At 48.5% G+C, this 24,049-nt stretch overlaps 1 protein-coding gene across 1 annotated transcript; it reads left to right on the top strand.

Annotated features, from left to right (window-relative positions):
- Nucleotides 1-963: 963 nt before the first annotated feature.
- AGPAT9 (1-acylglycerol-3-phosphate O-acyltransferase 9) lies at nucleotides 964-10,666 on the top strand. Its single transcript, XM_008939609.1, has 11 exons — nucleotides 964-1,030; nucleotides 4,918-5,188; nucleotides 5,579-5,653; nucleotides 6,124-6,213; nucleotides 6,380-6,473; nucleotides 6,934-7,049; nucleotides 8,005-8,060; nucleotides 8,538-8,623; nucleotides 9,088-9,216; nucleotides 9,661-9,740; nucleotides 10,549-10,666. Exons 1-11 carry the CDS (start codon nucleotides 1,009-1,011, stop codon nucleotides 10,664-10,666), a joined length of 1,137 nt encoding a protein of 378 aa, XP_008937857.1. The 5' UTR covers nucleotides 964-1,008.
- Nucleotides 10,667-24,049: the final 13,383 nt, after the last annotated feature.

The following is a 24,049-nucleotide window of genomic DNA, read 5'->3' on the forward strand; positions in this document are numbered from 1 at the left end:
GAACAGGATAAACTGACTCCAGCCACACCAGGGCTTGAAATGAGAGGAGGTCTCCTGATTCTGGTGTGGTTCTGCCACGGGGCTGGCAGGGAGTGGAGCTGCTGGGGAGTGCTGACACTGGTTGGAGGGCAGAGCTCACTTCATCCTGGCTTTCAGTCTCATTCTGCCAGCCCACCCACGACAAGAGAGCAGGCCAAGCCCAGGGGCAGGGGAAGGGGCTCCCTGCAGCTCACCTTGGAGCCAGACTGGGGATTTGGTCTGTTTTGCTGTTGCTCAGAGCTCTGGCATGCCAAGAAATGAACTGCTTTAGAGGCAAGGGAAATGTCAGTTTTGTTCAGCTTGGAAAAATCTTGGGTCCAATCCTATTTGAACTGGCCTTAAATCAGACTTGCAATGGCTGCAAATGCTGTTTTGGTTTATGGCAGAGTTAGCTGTGTGCAGGCTTCAGCTTGACTTCACCCAGTTAGGACACTTTGGCATCAGTGTGATGAAACTCCTCTGAAAGAAGAGCAGCTGAGTGGTGTCTGCTCTGAATGTTGTGTGCTCAGGGGCTGTTGTCTGCTTTGGCTCCTGCAGCTTCCCCTCTGGGCCTTGGTTTGGTGCCTGGTGTGCAAGTGGCACGGCTGGAAAAGTCCATCAGGCTCTTGGTGGCTGTCTCTGAACTGGGACTGAAATGCCTGCAGAGCACCAGGCTGGCTCTCTGGAGACTGGCAAGCAGAGTCAGGGAGTACTGGGAGCACTGGGTGGGATTTTGGTCACTAAATACTCTGAGGCAGTGTTTCTTCAGAGGAGCTGTTCATGGGACTGTGGGTGCTCCTGAGGAGGATGGGTGGTGATCAGCCAGTGAAGGTGTTCTCTGAAAATCACAGCCTCTCTTTGATTAACTGTTGCTTTTTTAGGTGATTTATTTTAAAGTGAATACTACATTTGTGAAATAATTGTTTTCTTTCTCTTCAACAGTGGGCCACTATTCGGATAGAAAAAGGTGTCAAAAAGCCACGGCCACAGATGAAGACTCCTGCTGCTAATGGTGAGAGCTTGGGGTGAAGTCGGACTGAGCAGACAGTGTTCTGAAGTAGGAGAACCAAGTCCTCTTGAAGTGGTGAAGTTAGCTATGTGCTTGAGAGGACTGGAGAAGAGGTGGGGTGGTTACAAGCTGACTTACATGTGTTTTGCAATGCTGCTGGGACAGAGATGGTTCCTGCAGAATGACATGCTGCTTCTGCTGGACTGTACTGAATGGCTGAATGATCAGGGGATGAGGAAATGAAGGGTATGAAATAACATTGTTTAACAAAACAAAGTAGACCTTAAGATGGAGACTGTGCTCAACTGAGGGACATTTCCAAGTTACAGTAGGAGCTTGGTTTTTGTCTGTCTTCAGGTCACAGCTTGCAGGGCTGCTGGCCAAATATTTCAGTCCTAACAGCATCAGAGTATGTGTAATTTCTGAGGAGATCCCAATGTTCAGTGGGCAGCACTTTTCTTCCCCAGGCTCAGTGCTCTCCTGCTGTAGGAGTGCTGGATGAAGTGTGAGGTGTTGCACTTGTTCCCTTGCCAGTTTTGCCCCTGGCAGTTATCTCAGTGTTGGCTGGGTGAGCTTCTTACAGCCATTATCTGTAGAAGACAGCTTGAAGAGTTGCTTCATATTTCTTCCTTTAGCCTAATTTTGAAATGAGTGTTTTTGCTATATCTTAACCCATAGTGTGCATGTGTTGTGGTAGGCTGTCCTGGGAGAGAGAGGGCTGTAAGGCCTGGGAGCTGTGAGCAGAAGACTGAACAAGGCATTGCAGCCAGTGCCTGGCTTTTTTTCCTCCTGTGTGCTCCCTCTCTAGGCAGCACAGCTGGGAGCAGAACCAGCTTGCCAGTTAGTAGACAAGTTGGTGGTTGTCTGATTCTGTGAGTTAGCTCATGTGGAGGTGAGAGGCAGTACTGGGACTGAACTGCTGAACAGGTGGTGTGTGTGTTTCATCTCCCAGGGAGGATCCTTATCAATACTGGAAGCACTGATCTTGCCCTGTCTGCAGGGCAGGCATGGAATGGGCTCCAGTGGCAGCAGATCCAGCTGCCAGTTAGGACCTGGGATAATAAACTGCCCTGCTGTCTCTTATTTCACATCAGTGATGCAGCAGGAACCCCTTTTTCTCCCTGTAAGGGTGGTAGTGTCCCATCCTGTCCCAGGTCACTGAGAGGGCAGGAGATCCACCTGTGCTGTTCTAGCTGCACAGAGGAGTTCTTGTCCTTCTAGGCACCTGCTCACTCTGGCACATTTTCTTCTGTAGAATAAGGTAAAGGGAGAGAGGACCCAGCTCAGAGATTATATTCTATAAGTTATCTTTCCATAAAACTAAAAGTGCCTGTTTTCCCTGTGTGTGACTGAGGGTGTGTATGTGCTGTAGTTCAGATCCTGGACTAATCTGGGTGCACTCCACTGTCTGGAGCATTTGTGATGGTTTATAAAAACAGCCTGAAGTAATTAATGCAGATGATTGCATGCAGGCTGTGTCTGAGCATCCTGTGGGTGGGAGTACACAGCTGTAACAGGGCCTGAAGCACACTTCTTAATGCTTTCTGTATTTGAAACTAAAAACTTCCCTCACTGGAGGTAGTTCTTAGTGCAGTAAGCTGGGTCAAACCATTCCTTCCTTGAGGAGTTGTGGGGGCAGGGGCAGGTGGAGGCTGCAGCACCAAGCTGTGTGCTGCATACTGCTCTTGGGAGCTTTTTAAGCACAGGACTGACGTGTGATGAGGAGCCTGGGTTCCTCTGGGTGGATGAAAGTACTTGAGGGCCAGGGCAGGTCTAGGTCTAAGTCTAACAGGGCAGTGTATAAGTTGGCATCTCCTGAGGTGGCAAAACATGAGCAGACAGACCCAGCTGCATTACACAATATTTACTGAGGGAGGAGAAATCCTCAGTGATAACAAATCCCCAGGTGGCTGAAGGAAAGAGGGTAAAGGTGAGTGTGTGTGTGCTGAGTGCTGGGGGGGAGTGTGCAGCACCTCTTTCATCCTTCCTTACTCTCCTGTCCTCACCAGGAGGTGGGTTGGGGTAGGAAGGGGCATTGCAGATGCAGTGCAGGGGCAAGTTTTCCTGTTCCCAGGCAGAGCAAAAGTGGCTCTCCCCAGAGACCTTAAAATCCAGTGTCCCTCTGTTTGAGTGATGAGAGAGCATGACTGAGGAGACACCACCCTCCTCTGCAGTACCAAACTGGGGGTATTGCCCATCTGTTGGCAGAAATGGCAGCCAGTGCCTCTGCCAGTGGTGTGCTAAGGACTAGTCCTGGGAAGAGAGTGGGGAATCAGCAGGTGCTGTCCCCTCGGGGTCCCTCTGTTTGAGGGCAGTGTTTGTGTGCTGGGCCCAGAGGTGGCTCTTGGCTGAGCAGATCCTTGCAGGCTGAATGTCTTAGTGCAGCTGAAGAGCCAGCTCTGAGCTGCTGGTGTGGGTGTGGGCTGTGTTGAAATGCAGTCCTCTTCAAGCTGGTGGGTTTAAAAAAATGTGAAAAAGCTGTTAAATCAGTTTTGAAAGGGACATCTGCTAAAAGAAAATCTGCTATTGTTATGTAAATGTGACTGTAAGTAGGTACTGTCAGACTTGAGCCTGGTATAGTTACTGGACTATGTGATCTTGAAGGTTTGGGGCTTGCACTGTGACATGGGGTAAAGCAGTGCTGTCCCAGGTGGATGCTGTGAGTGCCATACAGAGAGCTGCCATGTCACTTGTCATTAAAATGCTAAATGATTTGCACAGCAGATCTTTTCACAGACACTTTCTGCTGGCAAGACTTCCTTGGGGTGCAGATTTCCACACTCTGGAATGTGCATTTGTGGGGAAAGTGCCTAACAGCTTGAAACACATGAGTGTTTCCTCCTTTCCCTTCTTTTCTCAACATGGAAGCCTTGAGATTATGCAATTTGTCAAAGGGTGTCTGACAGTGAGAACCTGACCTTGGACCTCTGTAATCCTAGTTGAGTGTCTCGAGGGATGGTGGTTCTGGTTAAATGTTATTCTAGATTTCTTCAGTCATCAATTTCTGGAGCCAGACTTGATTACCAGAGAGCAGCTACTTGATCTTTATATTTAGCTTACACAATTTGTCCTTGCCTTTGAAAGCTCTAGTGAGAAATTGGTGCTTATCAGACCATAAGTCTAAAAAATGGAATGGAGAGAGGAGGGGGAGTACTTGTGACTGGTACTGCAATTCTGGAACTCTCCAGGTTTGTTTCCTATTGCCAGGCATTATGTGGGCAGAGTTCAACTGAAACATAACTGTTAGTGCCAAACTGAATTATATCCAGGTGCTGCTGGGCACAACTCTCTGACTTTGTGGGTTTTTTTTTGATTTTTTTCTTGGTTTGATTTAAACTAAAGTGGAAAACAGCGTGGTCCTGTCTGTGCTTATGGAGAAGGCTTCTGTGAAGGGAGGGAGGTGTGCATTTGGTTCAGAGGTGGTCCAGGCACAGGTGTTGGGGAGCTGTTGTGGTCTGGGCCTTAGGTCTCAGCAGAACGTGGCTGTGGGGTGCCAGAACGTCTGGCAGGAGATGGGCCTGAGGGACAGAGAAGCCTCTGTGGAGGAGACTGGGTGCCCTGAAGTACATAGAGCATCAGGAGGAGGGAGTGGAAGGGCCAAGGTCTCACTTGGCTTCTTCTGGAAATGGGAGATAGTCTTGGGTGGAGCTGCTGAGCTGAGGCCTTGTCAGGTGGTGATGTTTGCCTGCCTCTCACCCTCCCCAGGCAGCAGCACTCCGGGTACTCGCTGCGCAGGCTCTGCATGTGAAGAGGGGGAGCTAGAACTGACCTTGCTGTCACAAGAGGGACTCCAGCAGCAGAGGGGTCTCCTCAAGTGAAGCAGAGTGGCAGGTGAGGAGGAGCACTGCTGGTGTGTGGTTTCCTCACGGGGTTGCCCTTTCCCTCCCAAGGCATCATCGAGAGGGACGAGACGCCCATGGAGCAGGAGATCGCGCGCCTGCGGCAGGCGGACTTCGAGTTCTCCGACATATTCTACTTCTGCAGGAGGGGCTTTGAGGCCATCGTGGAAGATGAAGTCACCCAGAGGTTTTCCTCCGAGGAGCTGGTTTCCTGGAATCTCCTGACGAGGACCAACGTGGACTTCCACTACGTCAGCGTGCGGCTGACGGTGGTGTGGGTGGCGGGGGTGGCGGTGCGGTACTGCCTCCTGCTGCCCCTGCGGTACGTGGGCCCTGCTGGGGCTGGGGGCAGCCTGCAGGGTTCAGCCCTGGCAGGTCCCAGAACACCCAACCTGTGTCAGCTCTGCTTTGAGTGCCAGAGCAGCCGTTAAGAACGCTTGCCATGCCGTTTCCCGTGGAGGTTGGGGTTCCCCTAAGTGGTGTGTTGGCAGCACGGGGGTGTGAGCTCTCTGCACAGTGTGCTTTGGGCTGTCTGAACCTGCTCCCTCTGGGAACATGACTTGGAGCATTGTCAGGGAATTAAGCTAGAGAACAGGGTATGTCAGATGCCTGAGGAATAATAAATTCCAGCAGTCCTTTCCCATTTTAAGGATGAAGTCATGTTAAAATGAGCAAAACTATCATTTTGATTTAATGTCTGCTTTGTCTGCAGCTTCACCCTTGCTGCCATTGGGATTACCTCAATGATTGTGGGGACAACAATAGTAGGACAGCTGCCAAACAGCAGGTGGGTACTGTGTGGTGTGAGGGACAACCTCACCAAGTTACATCAGTGCAAGTAGCTCATGGTTAGGACTGGACAGATTTTAGAAGTGGTGAACTATGGCTAGCCCACTTCACCTACAAACTTCTGGCCTTACTTTTAGTGGCATTTTGAAATTGGGCTAAGGATGGCTTCTTGCCAGGCCTGGCATTGAGATGGGTGTTTTCTGATGAGTCTGACATGACAAGAGAAGCCCAAAGGAGATATTGTAGGGGAGATAGCAGTGCTGGGATAAAAAATACCCAGTGAGCAGATGATAGCCTTGCCTAGGTTAGTGACACAGAGTGCTGTAGCCTTGGCTGAGCTGGGAATACCCAGCTGGATGTGGAGTACCAGGAGGATTCCAGCCATGAGTTGTGTTGAGTAGGCTGGAGAACACTGCTTGTGTATCCAGCTGCTTTCCAGGGAACTCAGCTGCCTGTGGTTGCTCCCAGTGTGAAGAACTACCTGAGTGAAGTGGTCCACCTCACGTGCTCCCGCATCCTCGTCAGAGCCCTGTCTGGGACTATCCACTACCACAACAAGTGAGTGAGCTGATGGGAGAGCAGGAGCTGTGTGTGCTCCTGAGTGTCCTGCTGGGAAGGGGGCAGCTCCTCCCTCACCTGCAGGCTCACCTGGCAGCTCTGTGAACTGCTGTGTTTGTGATGTGCTTGGTGCACTAGGAGTCTAACAAAACTGATGTCATTGCAGGGAGAACAAGCCTCAGAAAGGAGGAATTTGTGTTGCAAACCACACGTCGCCCATCGACGCCATCATTTTGACAAATGATGGATGCTATGCAATGGTAGGAGCAGACTCATCCTGACCACAGCAGGAAAGAGAGATTGTGGGGTGTTCAGAGAGATTGTGGGGTGTTCAGAGATTGTGGGGTGTTCAGAGAGATCGTGGGGTGTTCCTTCTGGAGTTCAGTGCTGAACTTCATGGGAGAGATGTTAACTCGAGCACCTGGTCAGTGTGGAAAGTATAAATGGTGTTGAAGTTGCTCTCCTAGTTGTGTGCTGGTGAAGCTGTCATCACAGGGTTGATGCTGGGCTCTTCAGCTGGGGAAATACCTGAGAGATGCTTCCATGGGCTGGTCCAGGTGCTTCCAAGTGAATCCATTTTCATTGTGTGTGGGCACTGCCCAGTCCTGGCTCTCGGTCTGCGGGGGTGTGATCTGTTTTGGGTTTTTCTGAGGGGGATGCAGAAGAGGGAGTTCTGCTTGTGGGGTGTCGCGTGTGCTGACGTGCCGTGTGCTCCGGCAGGTGGGGCAGGTCCACGGGGGGCTGATGGGGGTGATCCAGAGGGCCATGGTCAAGGCCTGTCCGCACGTCTGGTTCGAGCGCTCCGAGGTCCGAGACCGCCATCTAGTGACCAGGAGGTGAGGCGTCGGCAGCCGCCCCGCACGGCGGCCCGGGGGCTCTGAGACACGGGGACACGGGGGGGATGAAGCTTGGCAGAGGCAGGAGCCCAGGGGCTGGTGAGCTTGCAGTGGGGGACAGGAAACTCGGCACCTTGGGATGTTGAGAGGGTGAGGGGCTGACTTGTGAAAGCATCTCTAGCAGGAGCTGTTATTTGTCTTGTTCCAGGTGGTGGCTGCTGCTTATGAAGGCTGGTGGCAGGGGGACAAGTGATCAGTGGTTCCACAGGACTGTAGCTGGAGTGCTGCAGGGCATTACACATGGGGAGCTGTAGGCAGGAGTGGAAGCAGTCAGTACAGCAGTGCTCCTCCCTCCCGGTGAAGGTAGGTGAAGGTAGGTGAAGGTAGGTGAAGGTAGGTGAAGGTAGGTGAAGGTAGGTGAAGGTAGGTGAAGGTAGGTTCTACAGATCTAGTAGTGGCTCAGAAGCAGTTCTTGGAGTGAGTTGCAGGGGTGGTATGCAGCAAACCAGACCATCCCAAATGACACAAATGTGCTTGCTTGTGTGGGTGCAGCTGACTCTGGTTTAAAATGGCATTTCCAGGTCACTAAGGAAGGCTTGAAAAGTTTAGACAGGGGTGAAATGGTTCAGAGCAAGGCTTCTGGGTTGCAGCAGACTGTCACAATATCTGATTAATTGGACTGATTTAATGGTATGTTTCTTGCCTTCCCTGGCAGCCATTAATAATGGAGGAAAGACAGTACAATGTTTCATCAGTGTCAGGCACCAGGGGCCTAAGGGGTGGCTTGCACAAAGCTTTGGGTTTGTCAGAAACAGAAAAGGGAGTACAAAATAGTGTCCAAAAGGCTTTGATTTCAAATGAATGTGTTATATGTAAAGGTATTTTTAATGCACTTGCCTGGGGAAAGATTGGTGGGGAGGAGCTGGGTTTTTAAGCTTTACTTTTGCTTCCACAGACTCAGGGAACATGTGGCAGATAAAAGCAAGCTCCCAATCTTAATTTTTCCAGAAGGTAAGAAGCTGAACTGTCCCTTATCCCCATTTGGTGTAGATGTCATCCCTGTTCTCTTTTCATGGCTTCTGTCACTCAAGTGTATCTTCACCTGTGGCATAGATTTTATTAGGACATTCCTAATTTTCATCTTGAGTATGAAGTTATACAAAGGGGACATGATACTGCCCCTGGCTGTTGGGTCTCCTGGCAGAAGAATGTGAAGATTGTGGTGTTTTTTTCCACCCTCCCTGTGAATATCAATTCACTGTCCTACAGATCTGACTTCAGCCTTGTGCTTTTTGTCTGAGATGTGTTCTGGCTTCATTTAGGGAGTCAGACACAAGACAAAGAACTAAGGCAAGCAGGGGAGAGGTGCTTAACTTAAGGGCCTGTATTTGTTCCTCAGTGAGTGTAAGAGCTGCATGTTGATGTTGTGTTGTCCCTGAAATGAGGTGGGCTGTGTGAAGTAATGACTTGAGTTCCTCTTCTGGACAGGAACCTGCATAAACAACACGTCTGTGATGATGTTCAAGAAGGGGAGCTTTGAAATAGGAGGAACAATCTATCCTGTTGCAATCAAAGTGAGTGGAAGTTTGTCTGTTTCTGTCAGTGGTAGGAAGCTGTCTCAGAACAGCAGCTCTGGCAGTTAGCTGCATGCTGTGGTGACTGCTCGGGTGGAGGAGTCATCAGCCTGCAGAGCCTGCCTGGTAGGAGCTGTGGGGTCAGCTGCTTCCTCCAGAGAGCTGGAAGGAAGGGAGCTCTGGCTGGTCCTTCCCAGTGCTGAAGGGAAGGTGGGTGTGCAGCCCCCAGCAGCCCTGGCTGTGTGGGTGGGTGACATCTGCTGCTGGCTCTGTTGAGGAATCACAAGCAGCACTAATGAGCACAGGCTGATTTTCCTAGAGCCTCATTCTGAGCAAACATTTCAGTGAGGAATTTTCCTTTACTCTTGGCATGTGACTGAAAGGACCCACCCCAGGTCTGAGGCAGGCCCTGAGGGTCTGTGGGGAGTGGGTGTGTGTGATGGGGTGTTTGGGGTGTGTTGCAGTATGACCCCCAGTTTGGAGATGCCTTCTGGAACAGCAGCAAGTACAACATCATCAGCTACCTGCTGCGCATCATGACCAGCTGGGCCATCGTCTGCAACGTCTGGTACCTGCCACCCATGCTCAGAGAGGTAACCTGGCCCCTGATCCCTCTGCAACAGCCTGCCTCTGTGTGCAAGTGCCTCTTTATCCTCCTCTTCCCCCACAGAGCCCCTGCCCACCCATCTCTCCAGGTCAGAGTTGCATACTGGGCTCTTGCTGGTGCTGACTGGAACGTTTGGTTTGATTCAGCTTTTCCTGGTGTGTCTTGGTACCACCAGCTGTGCATCAGATATGCAAAGCTGCAATGCTGTTCATGTGCCATCATGTTGGGGAAAAGTCTTTCCCCTCATTTCAACACTTCAGAGGAAAAGTGAGCTAGTGTTATCACACTGGGACATCAGATTCTGTTGGCATCATAAGGGACAGATCATTTCATAGAGACCTAATTTGATGATGCAGAAGATGACAAGTGTTGTGGAAGTTTGTTTCAATTCACTTCTCTCTGCTTTATGTTCCATTTATGACACCTGAAGGAAGGTGAAGATGCTACTCAGTTTGCCAACAGGGTGAGATCAGCCATTGCTCGCCAGGGAGGACTGACTGAGCTGCCCTGGTGAGTGGTGCCACTCCTGTTAGACTCTGTGGGCTGCCTGTCTGAGAGCTGCTTCTTCCCTTAGCTTTGTCAGGGACTGTTCAGCATCAGGCCTCTCAGGAGCAAACAAGGCAGTAACTGCACATGCATGGATGTGTGTGTGAGAGTAGAAACAGATGCAGAGTCTTTGGAGCACCTAGCTCATTCAGTGAGCTTTGGCTAAAGGCCTGATGCCTTTGAAGAGGCTCCTTCCCAGCTGCTTCCCATGTTGGGGCTCATGCTGAGATGAAGTTACTTGACAAAACTGGTGAACAACAAAAATAGTGTTTGAGGCTTTCTGTTCTTTCTCCTGTCCTGCCTCAGTAAGTAGCAGCATAGTGCTGAGGCTTCATAGGACTGTGTGAAACAAACTTGAGAGAGATTCTGTTGAAGAGAATGGGCAAGTGGCTACATCTGAGAGGGTCAGCTGGCCCTCTGAGTGATGGGAACCATGAGCCAGCTGTACTCCTGCACAGCACTGACTGCTTCTACAGCAGTGGAGGTGATTGGCATCCCAGGCTGGCAAAGATTTCTGTGGCAACCTGTTGCCATGATGAGTAGGCTGCTTTAATGGGCTAAACTCAAAATTTGGACTGTGTAAGCCTTGTGGCTTAAAGTAAATGTTTTAATAAACATGCCTCAACTTGGATGTTCTAGAAGTTCTGAAGAAAAGCCTTAATAATCTTCTAATTTTAGACTCCAGAGTTGACTGAGGTAGTTAATATAATAGTTTGATAACAGTAGTGGTGTGACAATGACAATGAGCTACTTCTCTCTTGTGCTGTTCCAGGGATGGAGGTCTGAAGCGAGCAAAAGTCAAAGATACTTTCAAAGAAGAACAGCAGAAAAACTACAGCAAGATGCTAGTGAGAAATGGAGGTTTGTCTACAGGAACAGAGTCAGACTGAATGGTTCTTGAAAACCAATTTCACACAACCAGCCTTAGCAGGAATAATCTTTTTTTTTTTTTTAATTAAAAACCAAAACAAACCACAAAAACTGGAGCAACAGAACCCCTCATCACATGTCTGTACGTTCTGTGTGGCTGGTGCAGGGTCTGCCTCTCTGCCCCCACTGTCACTCCACTGTCTCACCTGCCCCTCCCCATCTCTGTGTGGTGATGAGCTGCAGCTCTGCCCCCCCGAGCTGCTGGGGGTGCTTCAGCCAGGAGACCCCCACGGCTTGTTGTGGGGCTGGAGGGAAGTGCACTCTGGGAGTGAAGACACCTCTTGTTCGTGGTACTCTGAAGCTTTACACATAACAAGGTTTTGTCTTTTTCCCCTGTTGTTCAGAGACTTTTAGTTGTGGAGGACTTCACTAAGATGCTTTAGGGTGTGGTCAGAGCTGCAGGATTGACTCTTGGTTGGCTTGCACCTGGATGTGGAAGGAGGGAGGGGAAGCAAGGGGTGGGAAAGGAGCTGCCCTGCCAGAAGCACCCTTCATGGACCACCAGGAGTTTGGCCTTACAACATGATGTTGCCTTTATTGAAAACTGCTACCTGAGGGAAGATCAGGGGCAAGTCCTCAGTCTCCCTGTCCACTGCTACTGTTAAAATTTGCTTTCTTGAGATCTGGAGCTGTGAAGGTAAGGTGCAGTAAGCAGCTGGATAATACAGCCTCTGAGAGATGAATTTTTATCAAGTGAGTTTTGAGAACTACCCTTCTGCAAGAAGTGCTGCTAATGTCTTAAAGATCTCAAGAGAGCCACTCCAGACACACGTTTTGTGTTGATCTGGGCTAGCAATAACTATCACAGCTATAACCATAGGATCCTGAGTCACCTGTGACACAATGTGGCATGTCCAAATCTGCAACACTGCTGTCTGAATGTAAAGAGAAATAAATTCTATATTTCTAATGGGTCTTGTGTGGCATTTATACTTCTCACTAAATGTGTGTAAATGGACACATTATACTCCCTGAAAACTTGAAAATAGGGTCGTGGAAATTCAGTCACTGAGACATAGAGGACTGACTGTAGTTGAGCTCTTTCCTAAATTCTAATCTATTATTTTCCTTTTTTCCCCTCTTCAGAAGGTACATTTGTGACTTAGTGTTAATTCTTTCTAGACTAGGAGTGACTCATGCAGACTGAACCTGAAATAATGTGAAATCACATCAGGGAGACTCAACTAACTTCATCTGTGTTTAACTGGAAAACAACTATGAGCTTTTAAATTGCTAACAAACAGTTCATCTGTAAGTGATCTTTTCTTATGGCAAAGAGACTTTAAATTTTAAGAAATTACTTTTCTACAGCTGAATCAAGTTTAAAAAAATGTGATATAGTCTCCTGCAAAGGGGTTCCTGATCTGCTTTCCATTATCCCTCAGCCCCACACTTACACAAGGACAACTATTCATTCATTAAATAGTATATGCATGCAGTCACACAGCACATTGTCTTGGAAATCTGCTTGTGAAGCCTTTGGGAGGTGTGTGACCTTGGGAAAAAACATTGGGAAGGAGCTCTTAAAGAAAAGCTCTCAGGTTTAGTGTGGCAGACCTTTAAGGACAAAATTGTTTATCTTAAAAGGGTTAGTTGTAATACAAGTGAGACACAGCACAAGTTTTCTTGCTTAATGTGAACCTAGTTCAACTTTGAATGGAGTTCTGTCACATCATTAACTGCTCCTGCAAGCTTTGGGCTAGGGAATGGGTTTGCCATGATTTATGGATATTGGCTGTGTACTTGAGCTCTCCTGGGTGGCAGTTGTGCTGGGAGGCTGTCAGGACAACTCCTGGTTCAAAACACACCCACATGGGTGCACATACCTAAATTGTATTTTATTGTGTGTGTGACACATTTAAAAAAAATATTCTGTATAAATATTGGGATGTGTAGCTATAATGTAGTATTTCTTCTCAGGTATAGATGATGATCCATTCCTCTGTGTGGAAGCAGAGCTGTTGTGGGGAAGGCTCCCATACCTGTTTCCAGAGGACCTTCCCAGCTGGCTGGGGTGCTCTCTGCAGTGCGGGCAGTGCTCACTGCTCTGCCCTGTTGGGGGGTGTGTGTGTGTTTTGCAGCAACAGGTCTGTGAGCTCTGGGAAAAGTGCCAGACACTTGCAGTCTGCTTCTTGTTTAGGGCAAAACTGGATTTTAAGGCAAAAAGCCTGGCTAAGTCAAAAGATGATGAAAGTAATGACAGGGTAATGAAATGTCTGGCAAGCCAAAAAAGTTCTGTGGCTTTTAGAATCTGACTTCAACAGGTCTACAAATAACCTCTTCTGAACCCATTGTTAAGCAGTCTGCCTGCTTTCCTTGACAAATTCTCTCCAAAATATGCAGGTTAGCTGTATGAGTGGCACTAAGGGCTGCATCAGTGGGGTGACCTGTAGGGCTGTGAGGAGAGGCATGGGTCAGTTCCCAGCTGCTGCAGGAGGGGAGATGCAGGTGGATTAAGCTGATGAGGTTTCTTGAACCTGCTGCTGCTCATGTATCTTTACCAAGGAAAATGTTGCCTTGCCTGTTTGACTCCATTACTGGCAGACTCGATAGGTTTTTGGTGTTGTCTCCCCAGAGGTCTGTCCCTATCTTTCTTCTGGGCCCCCTGTAAGTACTGAAAGGCTGCAGTTGTGTCCCTGGAGCCTTCTCTGCTGGCAGAAGAACCTCAACCCTCCCAGCCTTTCCTCACAGGAGAGGCTTCTCTGTGACCTGCTCCAACAGCTCCATGTCTTTTTGTGCTGGGGATTCCAGAGCTGAACACTGAAGGGCAGATTCACCTACCATGGCCAACTGCCCCTGCTGCTGTTGCTGCAGTCCAGTCCAGGTTGTGGTTGTCCTGGGCTGTGAGTGCTCATTGCTGCTTCACGTCCAGCCTGTCACCCACCAGCACCCCCAGGTCCTCTGCAGGGCTGCTCCCAGCCCTGTCACCCACCAGCACCCCCAGGTCCTCTGCAGGGCTGCTCCCAGCCCTGTCACCTCAGCCCCTGTGGACCCTGGGGGTTACCCTGACCCCTTGGTGCAGGTTCTCCTGGGTGTCTCCCCCTGCAGAGCTCGGGGTGGGGTTGGCAGGCTTGCTGGGGGTGCAGCTGCTCCCCCTCTCACTGCAGATGTTGAGCAGGACCCTGAGGGAGGTGGCTTGCAGCAGGGGTGCAGTGCTGCCTGTGAGCATGTGCACTTGGGCAGGGGAGCTGCTGAAGAGTCTCTGAGTCCTGGCTGGGGTGACAGCAGCTGTTCAAGCTGAGCACTGATGGGGAACTGTTGATGTTATCCCATCCATGCTTTTTGGCACTGCTGCTCCTGAAGGAAGTGCCCGTGCCATTCCCAGCTCTGATTTCTTCCCCTCCACAATGGTGTTTTGTGCTTGTTTTCCCTAGAATGGACATCATAAAGGCAGAAATGTGACCTCAAGAGTCAAGATACAGACTCCAATTATTGTTCACTGTCTCCATCTTTTTATTAAATTTTATGAGGCTGTTTTTTCCCCCCTGATTTGCTGGATAAAATCTATACAAATGAAATAGAAGCACAGTCAGTAAATAAGGATGAAAAGGTAAATTCCTCTTCACAGAGAAGCCAGTGCATGGAACCATCTGCAACGATGGTGATTTTTTTTCTTTGTACAGATCTGAAAGCTATTACAGCCTTTCAAAATTAATATCTGGCTTTTAGGCTCTGTAATGGTTTGTGTGACCTCTTCTTACCCTTTGCCTAATAAGACGAGTGATACTGTTTTCCAATGCAAGGCAGACAGGAGCTAGAGGAGGTCAATGGGCAAGAGTGATCCCTCTGTTCAATAGTGTGGGATGGGCAAGTGCTTGGCTCAGTCTCCCGAGGTGGGATCACCTCTGGGGCAGAGGGAGGTGCAGTTCTGTATCCACAGATCTCCCTGCCAGCTCCCTGCCTCTCCTCTGGGCTGAGCCTGGCACAGGGGTGGGGATCACTGGAGGCAGCTGGGCTGCCCTTGGAGCAGTGCTGTGGAGGGAAGGGCCACCCAGCCCCACCAAATTCCAGGGGGGTTTCAGTGCCCCATCGGTGCCAGCCACTGTTGTTGCCCTTATGCCAGTGGTGTGCAACTTATGGGCTGGACTCCATCCAGTTTTTTGCTCACATGCCATTTTGTGGGCACAGCATGTCTTGAAGACCTGCTTTTGTAGGGGTTTGCATTTCAGAGAGAGTGTGGGAGATTAATAACCCTGAACTTCTGTGGGTGGTTCTGCTCTGCGACGTCTCGACGCTATTCCACTAGTGTAACTTGGTTCATTTTACTGGGGTCATGCTGTTTAAAGCAAGAAAGGATCTCAGAAGTGAGGGTTTTAGCTAAGCCTTGGGTATGTGTCCTGTCTTCCTGCTTCAACCTTTAAGTCCTGATAATTCAAGAGCTGTGTCATGTAAAAGCAAGTTGCACAAAAATGTAAAATTTGCTTTCAAACCTTGAGGCTTGTGCCTTAATCCAGCCACAACTGGGTATGTGGCAGGGAAGAGATTTCCTGCCAAGCAATCCTGACTCCCAGCTGATGACTGCAAGAAGGTTTATTGGTTTGGTTGATTTGGTTGGTGGTGTTTTGTTGGGGGCTTTTTTTTTCCCCCTCCTCCCCCTCAAGTTCCATCTCTGTGTAGTTAATTGTCAGGAGGGTAACTCGTACCCTTATCTTTCTACAAAGCAGTGGAAACGTTCTGGCTCTGGGCAGTGGAAAAGGCTTTTGGGGTGAACTGGTGCTGAGCTGGGAGCAGGGACTTGGCTTTCACAAGTCAATGCTCCTTGATGCCCTTCACGTTTCCAGGCAGAGGAGGTTCCTAGCAGGGCACTGCTCCACTCCAGCCTGGGCCCTGCTGCCCCTCGGGTGAGCTGGGGTGGGTCAGGGCTCTGCTGAGGAATGGGGGGTTCTGTGGCCTTGGCTCATCAGGGCTTCCCATGCCTTTTGTCATGTGCTTGTTGTAACCTAGGTGGTGGTGGTGGGTGTTTTTGGGTGGTGGTTTGTGTGTGTTGTGGGGTTTTTTTTTAAGTTCTTTGGCTGTTCAATTTCATGCCTGATTTTTTTTCCCCCAAGAGGCACGAGTTTTATCACTGGAGGCTGCCCCCTGTGTGCACTTTCAGTGTTGGTTTTCTCCCCTTGCTTGCCCCTGGGCTCTGTTTCTCTACCTCCATTCTCACACGGTAGCAAGTCGCTGTCTCCTGCAATTAGTTACACAGAAGGATGATGAGATTGGCCCTGTGTTCTCCTCACTTCTTCCTAGGATAATGGATTAGCCCGGGTGCTTGACAGCACTGCTGGAGTGCACACCCACACGGGGACAGCTCTAGCACAGAGCAGCCCTTGCACACCACGCTCTAATTTTCTCTCTCATGCTTCATCTCGTGCAATGGTTCCACTTAGTTACTGTGCTGTGGAAGTCAGCTGCCCGGGCAGGTATTAATCCTCTACAACAATTGCAATCAAACTTCCACTTGTGCACTCAACTCCTAATTCTGAGTTCGTGCTTAGGAGGAGGGATGGGGATTCAGGAGCATGGTGACTTCTCAGCCACAGAAATTTCCTCCCTCTCTCGACAATAATAATGATGATGCCTGTTGGGGAGGGAGAGGAGTTTTCTTAGGAGGTAGTCAATGCTCAGGTTAACCATATGAAGAAACCAGTGATAAACTGAGGTCCCAAAACCACCGTTTAAATACTTACATATTTATTATTTAAATAACCTGTTTAAGTGGGCAGACTCTAAGATAAAAGTTAAACATGTTGTCTGGGGTTTTGAGGAAGGCTTGGGGAGTGTGGCAGGGTACTTAGGCTTCTAGGGGGGTTAAGTGCCTGCTGGGTATTAGATGCTGTTTTGGGATTTCAAAATAACTGATACCTTCTTCTTCAGGTGCCAAAAGATTATTGGAGATTGTCCCTGACGCCTTGAGAAAGGCAATACACTGATGTAAGTCTTCAGTCTTAAAAACTTCAGAAGTAGCACAGGCTTGGACTAGTTCTGTGAAACTACAGGTACCAGTGAAAAAGAAGCCATGAGGGGGGAGGGAGAGCAGTTGTGGCTTTTGAAATAACCTGCTGCTCAGAAAACGTGCTCAGGCCAGGCTGTGTCCTTAGTTTGTCCTCATCTCAGTATCTTCTGGAGCTGTGCTGGGCAGCCTGACGACCACCTTCATGCACCAAAGGGACCCGAGCTCTGCTTGTGTTTGAGCTTGAGGTGTTGCCACAGTTTGGGATGTGTTTGGTCAGGATTTACCCCCGTTCACACTTCACTCAGCACAGGTTGTACTGTGTGTCACAGAAGCCCAGAATAAACCCTGAGCATGGCAGCAGAGTTTCTCTGGCATCCTGCTCCTCCTGGGCTGGCTCTGGGTTCTGAAGCTGCTTGAACAGGGTGTTCACTGCTGTGTTTGCAGAGGTGTTCATGGGCACTGGCAGGGCTGGAGAGGTTTGGCAAAAAGGATGAGGCTTGTGCAAGGGCTAAGACTGAGGGTTAACTTTTACCCAGAGTGGCATCACTGTCATGTAGAGAAAAGATGAAGGTGAGGTGCATGTCTGCACTCACTAACCAGCCTGTCTTACTTAATCACCACCACTACAGGTGCAGCCTCCAGTTACCAAAGTTAAGGCATGCTGTTGTTTTCCTTAAATTACTGTTATCATTTTTATATAATAATCAGGCTCTGGCATAGCTACATTTCTGTCAAATGAATTTCACATCCATTGAGGCTCATTAGTGACTCTTCCAGCTCTTTAGATTGACAAATTTGAAGAAGAATAAGGCATTTGCAGGGAATTTGGTAAAAAGAGATCCATATGCTTCCTATGCAATCTCCAGATTTATGCCAGTGATGTTCAGATTCCTAATTTACAGTGGAGTCTTTTGAGGCTTTAGAATAATAAAAAAACACCCAAACTCCTCAAAAAAACTCCCAAACCTCAACCCCACCCTGTGTGCACCAAGAATTTAAAGGTGACAAAGGTGCAAGTGGTATGTGGAGGATTGGATACATGGGGAAATCGAGTGTTCATGCTCTCAGGTTGTTCAGACCTGTACGTATCAAATCAGACCCTGCTTCCCTGATGGGCTCTGCAGGGGCTGTGGGGGTTTTACAGCCACTGCTGGTGGCAGCCCCAGGAGCTGGTAACTGCTGCTTTGGGGGTCCTGCTACTCCTGCTCTGGGCTTTACTTGGTAGGGGCAAATGAGACCATTCTGGCAGCTTCTGGCAGAAAAAGTCTTCTCAGAGTTTGATCTGGCTGGATTATAATAAACTCATGTCCTAGAAATCCAGTTTAGGTCACCAGCCAAGTACAGGCTTATTATCAGCAAGCTCAAGTTATTTACTTAAACCTGGACTGTCCAGCTTTGCAGAGCTGAAGTGGTTAACAATTTAGAACCTTAAACTGGGTTGATTTTTGCTTGAGACAGCTTCCCTTGCCTTGCTACATCAGCAACTGAAATGAGATGGGGCAAAGGTGGAATCCGTGTCACTGGGCACACTGCTGGGGCTTGTGTGGTGTTGCATTTGAGCCTCCTCAACAGACAGTTGTCTTCCTCACAGCAAGTGATGTTCCTCTGACCAGTTCTCCAGGATTTTTGGAGACTTGTTGCTATCCTTGGGATTTTCCTTCGTTAGAGCAGCCGCCCTCATCTTGGATGCTGTTATGTTCTGGCTGTTGGTGGAGCATCTTTTTTCTGTAGGCTTGAAAAAAGAAAATGGTATCAGTAGATAGATACAGAATAAGGTTTCTTATATATGTCACTGTGGTTTGTTGAGAAGATGGACTCTGTTGGGAGTAAAGCTCTGAGATGTGAAGAAAATTGCTGTTTAAATTTAGTTGTGACCCAGAGAGAAGGCAGAAGAAATGTGTCCCAGGAAGCAGCAGGAGAAATGCTGCCTCGAGGGTGCTCTGGATAGTCCTGAGTTGTGTTTTTTATGGGCATGCAGTGACAATTCCAGCAGACCTTGTCACAGCTTACAGAATCCCCTCACTGCGGTGCCCTGGGCAGCCCTCTCATGGTGCATGGCTGTGTCCTCACTGACAGGGTTGTTTTGCACTATTCTCCCAGCAGAAAGTGAAAATAAACTCGTAAGGATATTTTGCTCATGTTACTTTGTGCAAGGAGTTACTATTTTTTTCCAAATCTTTCTGAAGAGGATGTGTTTTATTTGGTGTAGCTGCTTATGAAGTGATGAAAACTCTTTTCCTCACTGTTTTTTTTGCTCCAGGGGTTTCAGTTCTAATGCTTTCAGCTCCTGAAGTTGCAGATGCATGGTATTTAAACTGGAAGAATTTTTTTAATGGCAAAAATGCTGATATCTGGATTTAGCTTAGAAATCAGAGGTTGCAAATATGCAAAGGGAGGGAGGGTCAGCTGTGCCTGGAGCAGTTGAAACCCCGGGTCTGGCTTTGCATCCCCAGCATTACATCACCACTTCTGGGTAGCCAGTGGGATGCTGAAGCTGTCGGAGTTGTCTGTGAAGCCAAGGGTTGAGTCCCACTCTGTGGGCAGAAAGCCACTCTGCAGGAGGCTTTTGCCAGAATGTACTTGGGCTGTAGCCAGGCGTCCTGGTTTGGGGCAGAACAGAGCTAATTCTGTTCAGTGATTTTACTTTTCAGCTACAGCTCTTTAATTAAGTGCACTCTCTGAAGTTAACTGTGTTTTTTTGCTGTGTCTGCTTCTAGCAGTGTCTTCTGCAAGGCAGCTCCTTGAGGAGTTCAATTCTGTCTGTTGTGAGCACGCCCACAGAGGGATGATCTGGACCCAGCGAGGCCAGATTTGGGTGGGTGTAGGACTTTGGTCTCACAGCCTGGCAGGCCCGTGCCCGTGGCAAGGGTGAGTGTTCTGTGTGGCACTGACAGGGGAAACAGACTCAGCTCTACACCAGCTCCTTGAGCCTGTGTCTCCAGACAGCTATGGGGCAGGCATTGCACGTGTGAGAATTTCAGCAAGCTTTCCACAGTTTGGGTGTTGACAGGGAGGAGAACAAACCTGCCTGGGATGCTGCAGTTTGGTGTTCCTCTGGTGGGGGAGAGCAGGCTCTGATCAGAGTGGTGGCAGGGTGGGGTTCACTGCTCTCCCTGCTGTTAGCCAGAAACCTGTTCCAGAGACTCAGAGCTCTCACCTGAGAGGGTGAGATGTTGAGTTGGTGCAGGTGGCCCTTGGGTGAAATCCTCTCCTTGCAACAGAACCACGTACTTCTGAAAGTGCCTTTTCTTCTGGATAAAAGCTGATGACAGGAAGGGAGACTAGCTCAGGTTTTGGTAGCACCATTTCTGGTGTCTAAGCTTGCCTGTGCTTTCTGAGACACTGGTGAGCTTCCTGCACCTAAATGTCTGAGTAGGAAGCTGATGGAGGGCTGCCAGTGAGTGTATTTGGTCTCTGCTGTTTTTCATCCCCTTGAAATCACCGGGAGAGGAGCTGGCGTTGCAGGGCAGAGGCAGCTAGGGGACAGCACCGGCTCACGTTTGTGGTTCCCTGCCAGGAGCCCTCTGGGCAGTGCCCCCAGCACCAGCAGCTCGGCCCTACCCTGCACCTTTTGCATACCCTAACGAGATGGGCTGTAATTGGCCTTCATTGATTTTGTTTTCATTGAGCTAAAATAGAGTCAGAGCTTCTTAGGCAAGAAGAGATGATTGATTTGTGGTAGGATTCAGGACTATTCAGCTGAAGAAATAATTAATTATGTTCTTATTTAGTAATTGTCAGGGTCTAACTTTATTCTTCCCTTTCATGTAGACACTGCTGAATTTTCTCACTAGACTGTGTCTCTGCTTCCAGAAGCTGAGGTGAGGTGCCAGCACCTGGAGACAGCTGGCAGGAGGTGCTCAGCTTATTTCCCTCTCTGCCCCTTCACTGCCACTGCTTTTTCTCCCTGCACTTCCACTCCACTTGTCCATATGCATCTCATTCTTCTTTCCTGCTGTTAACTGATCAGCTCCATTCCATGGCAGTTTTCTTGGAATTGTTTAAAATAAAAAACCTTTTTAACCAGAAGTTGGGAAACATAAGAAAAAAATAGTTGCTTAGTTAAGAAACCTTGGATAGTATTATGAAAATTTGAAAGCTTGGCTGCTGTTAAGGTTTTGATGATTTTGTTTGAAGTCAGGCTCTTGCCCAGGTGAAATGCTTTCCTGTGTGGGGCAGGGTGTTGAACAGACACCTGCATAGCTCAGGAGCTGGGCTGTGTTCACTTCAACTAGTGGGTCTGTGTGTGTGTGAGCGAGTTATGGTCCTCCTGAGCCTGGAAAGGAGCTTCTCCTTCCTTGTGCCTCTCTTGGGCTGGGTTTTTGTGTGTTCCTGCCTCGGGACAGAGGTGATGCTGAAGGGCTGCCTGCCTTTGGCAGGGCTGTGAGATGAGCCTGAACCCCAAGTGCTTGGGGAGAGTTTTCATTTTGCTTTCACAGAAAGCAGGATGAGGCCTCAAGCCTATCTAGGATTAAAGATGTGTCTATGGGCCTCTTCATGTGCTCAGTGTGAACCAGAGCTTCAAAGACTTGTCATTTCTGCTGGGCTGATTGCCTGGAGAAATGGAGAGTTTTCTGTGCTGATGTGCTGTGGGTAATGAATGATCAGCTTAGGAAACGATGAGCACCTTGGGGGCTGTAGGCATTACTGGGCTGCCTACCCTGGAGCTTCAGCTATGGCACTGTAAAGATAATGAATGATTAATTGATCTCATACTTTCTACTTAGCTTAATTGGTAGCTGTGCTTTGGCCTCACTGGCTGCCATAGCAGCTTAGTCTTAGAGCAGCCTTAGAGTCATTCTAAGGCTAAAACAAAATAAAAAATGCAGAGGCATAGGACAAACAAGAGGAAATGGCACCTCACTGGCCATGAAATTGCTGTGGGTGAAATGGGAGCAAGGGGAAGAGCTGGGGAGAGGGACTGCAGCAGGGATGCTTCCCGATGGGAAGATGCAGAAACTGCCCCCCTCTAGAGAGAAGAGCTTGCATTGCACCCATCTCCCTGGGCAGCTGGCACATCCATCCTCTTCTCTAAAGAGTGCAGAACTCTGTGAAGTGTCTGAAGTTCCTCTCACACATCTCTGGGAAGAGGCTGACCCAGGTATCTCCCCGGGCTTTCTGCTCCTCTGTGAACTAATGTATTGCAGCGAGCCCCAGCTCCAAGGGAGCTCTTGTTGTTTCCTCTTCCTGACCTAACTGCTTAGGTGCTCTGTGTCCCTGCTGGATTACTAAACCCTGTGCTACCGTACTTCGAGGGGTGAGCTACAGAAATCAGTGGCTGTCAAGAGGCAGGTGCCCACAGTAAGTCCATGCTAGACATGAAGTTAGTTCCTGTAACCAGTAAATCCCTGTTCTGCCACTGCTCGTGTGGTGTGTAAAGTAAGCTGCCAGGTCTAAGGGGAGCACTGCCAGCTGTGCAGCTCCAATCCTGTGTGCAGCACGGAGAGTCACAATCCCAGTTTGTCTGAGAGTCTGCCAGAAACCATCACACATTCATTTCACAAAGTGGAAGGAAAAAGCTCTGCAACTCCTCAGCATAAAGCAGGGAACAAGCTGTAGAACTGCATTGTCTTTGCTGCTTCCTGATGAAAGGAGAGAGAATCCTGTAACGGCTGGCATTGCAATAAGGTGCTGGAATAAATGCTCTCTGGGTTGGTCACCCATCATCTTGCCAGGGGGGTCTTCATCCTGATGGAGGTGATGGGAGTAGCACATAATGGTTACAGTTGTTCCTCTGGCTGAAATTTCTCACTGGTTTGGAAAAAGGCTGAAGTAAACCCAGTAAAACTGCCCTTGAAATGAAAATATGGACATTACATCGTGGACCAATGGCTGGATGGGTGGAGTATGAACTTGCCAGTGCTTCTGCAGCAATCTTTATGACAAGGGTACCAGTTTGGGCAAAAATCCCTGGAGCAAAGTGCAGCTTTCAAGGAGATTTTTGAAAAGGACAGAGATCTGTCATTAGTGGCTCAGAGATGTGGAACCCTGTCAGTGGAAAATAAGCCAGTTTCCTAATGTGCTGTTTCTGCTTTTGCAACTGGGAAATAATAACCAATATAGAAGTGGAAACATACACAAATAATATGATACAGTGTTAGAAAATGGGGGCTTTGTTAATCGTGGTATGAAGAGTTCATGTATGTTAATAGTGATCAAATAAAATAACTCATTAGTGATTCTCATAAGTAATATTGCTGTCCACAGCACCTTCCACCCAGATGCTCCAAAACGCTTTATGAACCTTGAAATGTCACAGCAGGATGAGGCAAGAAATTTTGGAGACATGTGACAAAACTTACTGGCTCTCTGTGCCCCTTCTGCTGCTAAGGAGCAACTTCTTTATGCTGTGGTTGGCACGTGAGATGCCCTCAGGAGATAGTGGATCCTGTGTGTTTCACAGCAATACTGCGTGAAAAATCTTTCAGGTTGGTTTTCTAATTTGCTTCTACTTCAATTAACTTTTTTAACTGCATGTCTTGTCTCATAAAATGATGAACACTTTCCAGTTTATTGAAAGAGTGGTTCTATAAGAGAACAATATGCTTGGGCAACTCTTGGTGCTGATACATCACCACCCACCTTGGTAACGAGCAGGAGGGAGACAGGCCTGGCTTGGGCTCCATTGAAAACACTTGTAGATTTTATCTGGAACAGATTTTATTAAAATTGCAACAAACTTTATAAAGCCCAATATACGCTTCATTAAGGGAACATTACCTTACAATTATGATTAATTAGATTAAACTTATGAAAGTGTGTTATTTGTTCAAATCAAAAGGGTGGCGGGGAAGAATGATGGATGATGAAAGAGCGTGATAAATGAAGAAAGCAGCTGAACTAAATTGAATGTGTATTCATCCGTTTTCACTTCATAACTAATGATAAATTGAGCATGTCACATTTAACAATACATGTCTGAGCTTAAGCACAGTCCCAGCTCCTGCAGTCTAATGTTTTTTGTCAGGTAGCTGCAGTCAAGGGATGTGATATTTTGTTTGGAGGAACCTACGCAGTTCATTATCTATCTGTCCCTGCAGCTAAAATCAGGAGTGAAAGCTCCTGCTCCCTCCTGAAACAGAATCACAGAATTCTCAATTATGGCAGAGTTGTCTGGGAAGCAGGGTCTGACTGTGAAGTCTTAATTTGACTGGAAAAGCAAGTGATGTATTGAAAATTGTGTGTTGTTGACAAGAATACGGTGTGGGATAATCGTGAACTTGAACAAGCCTGTGGGGGTCAGAGTCTAACTCCTGGGCTCACAGTCCCTGGCTGTGCAGCCACTTAAAAAGATGCTATTCAGTGCCCCTGAAACGTCTGAATTTGGCCCAAAAGACACGGGCACTTTGCATGGGCAGTGCCTGAGTACCTGGAGATAGTTTTGGAGACTTCTGATCTTACA

The sequence above is a fragment of the Merops nubicus genome, unplaced genomic scaffold (genome assembly GCF_000691845.1).
Source record: "Merops nubicus isolate BGI_N331 unplaced genomic scaffold, ASM69184v1 scaffold13944, whole genome shotgun sequence".
In the NCBI taxonomy this organism is placed as follows: Eukaryota; Metazoa; Chordata; class Aves; order Coraciiformes; family Meropidae; genus Merops; species Merops nubicus.

What these genes read in the sequence shown, in the direction of transcription:
- AGPAT9 (XM_008939609.1), top strand. Translation starts at nt 1,009, where the DNA reads ATGAAGACTCCTGCTGCTAATG. An exon ending in GGACAGCTGCCAAACAGCAG is followed by an intron (nt 5,654 to 6,123) that starts GTGGGTACTGTG and finishes GGTTGCTCCCAG; the next exon opens with TGTGAAGAACTACCTGAGTG. An exon ending in AATCTTAATTTTTCCAGAAG is followed by an intron (nt 8,061 to 8,537) that starts GTAAGAAGCTGA and finishes TCTTCTGGACAG; the next exon opens with GAACCTGCATAAACAACACG.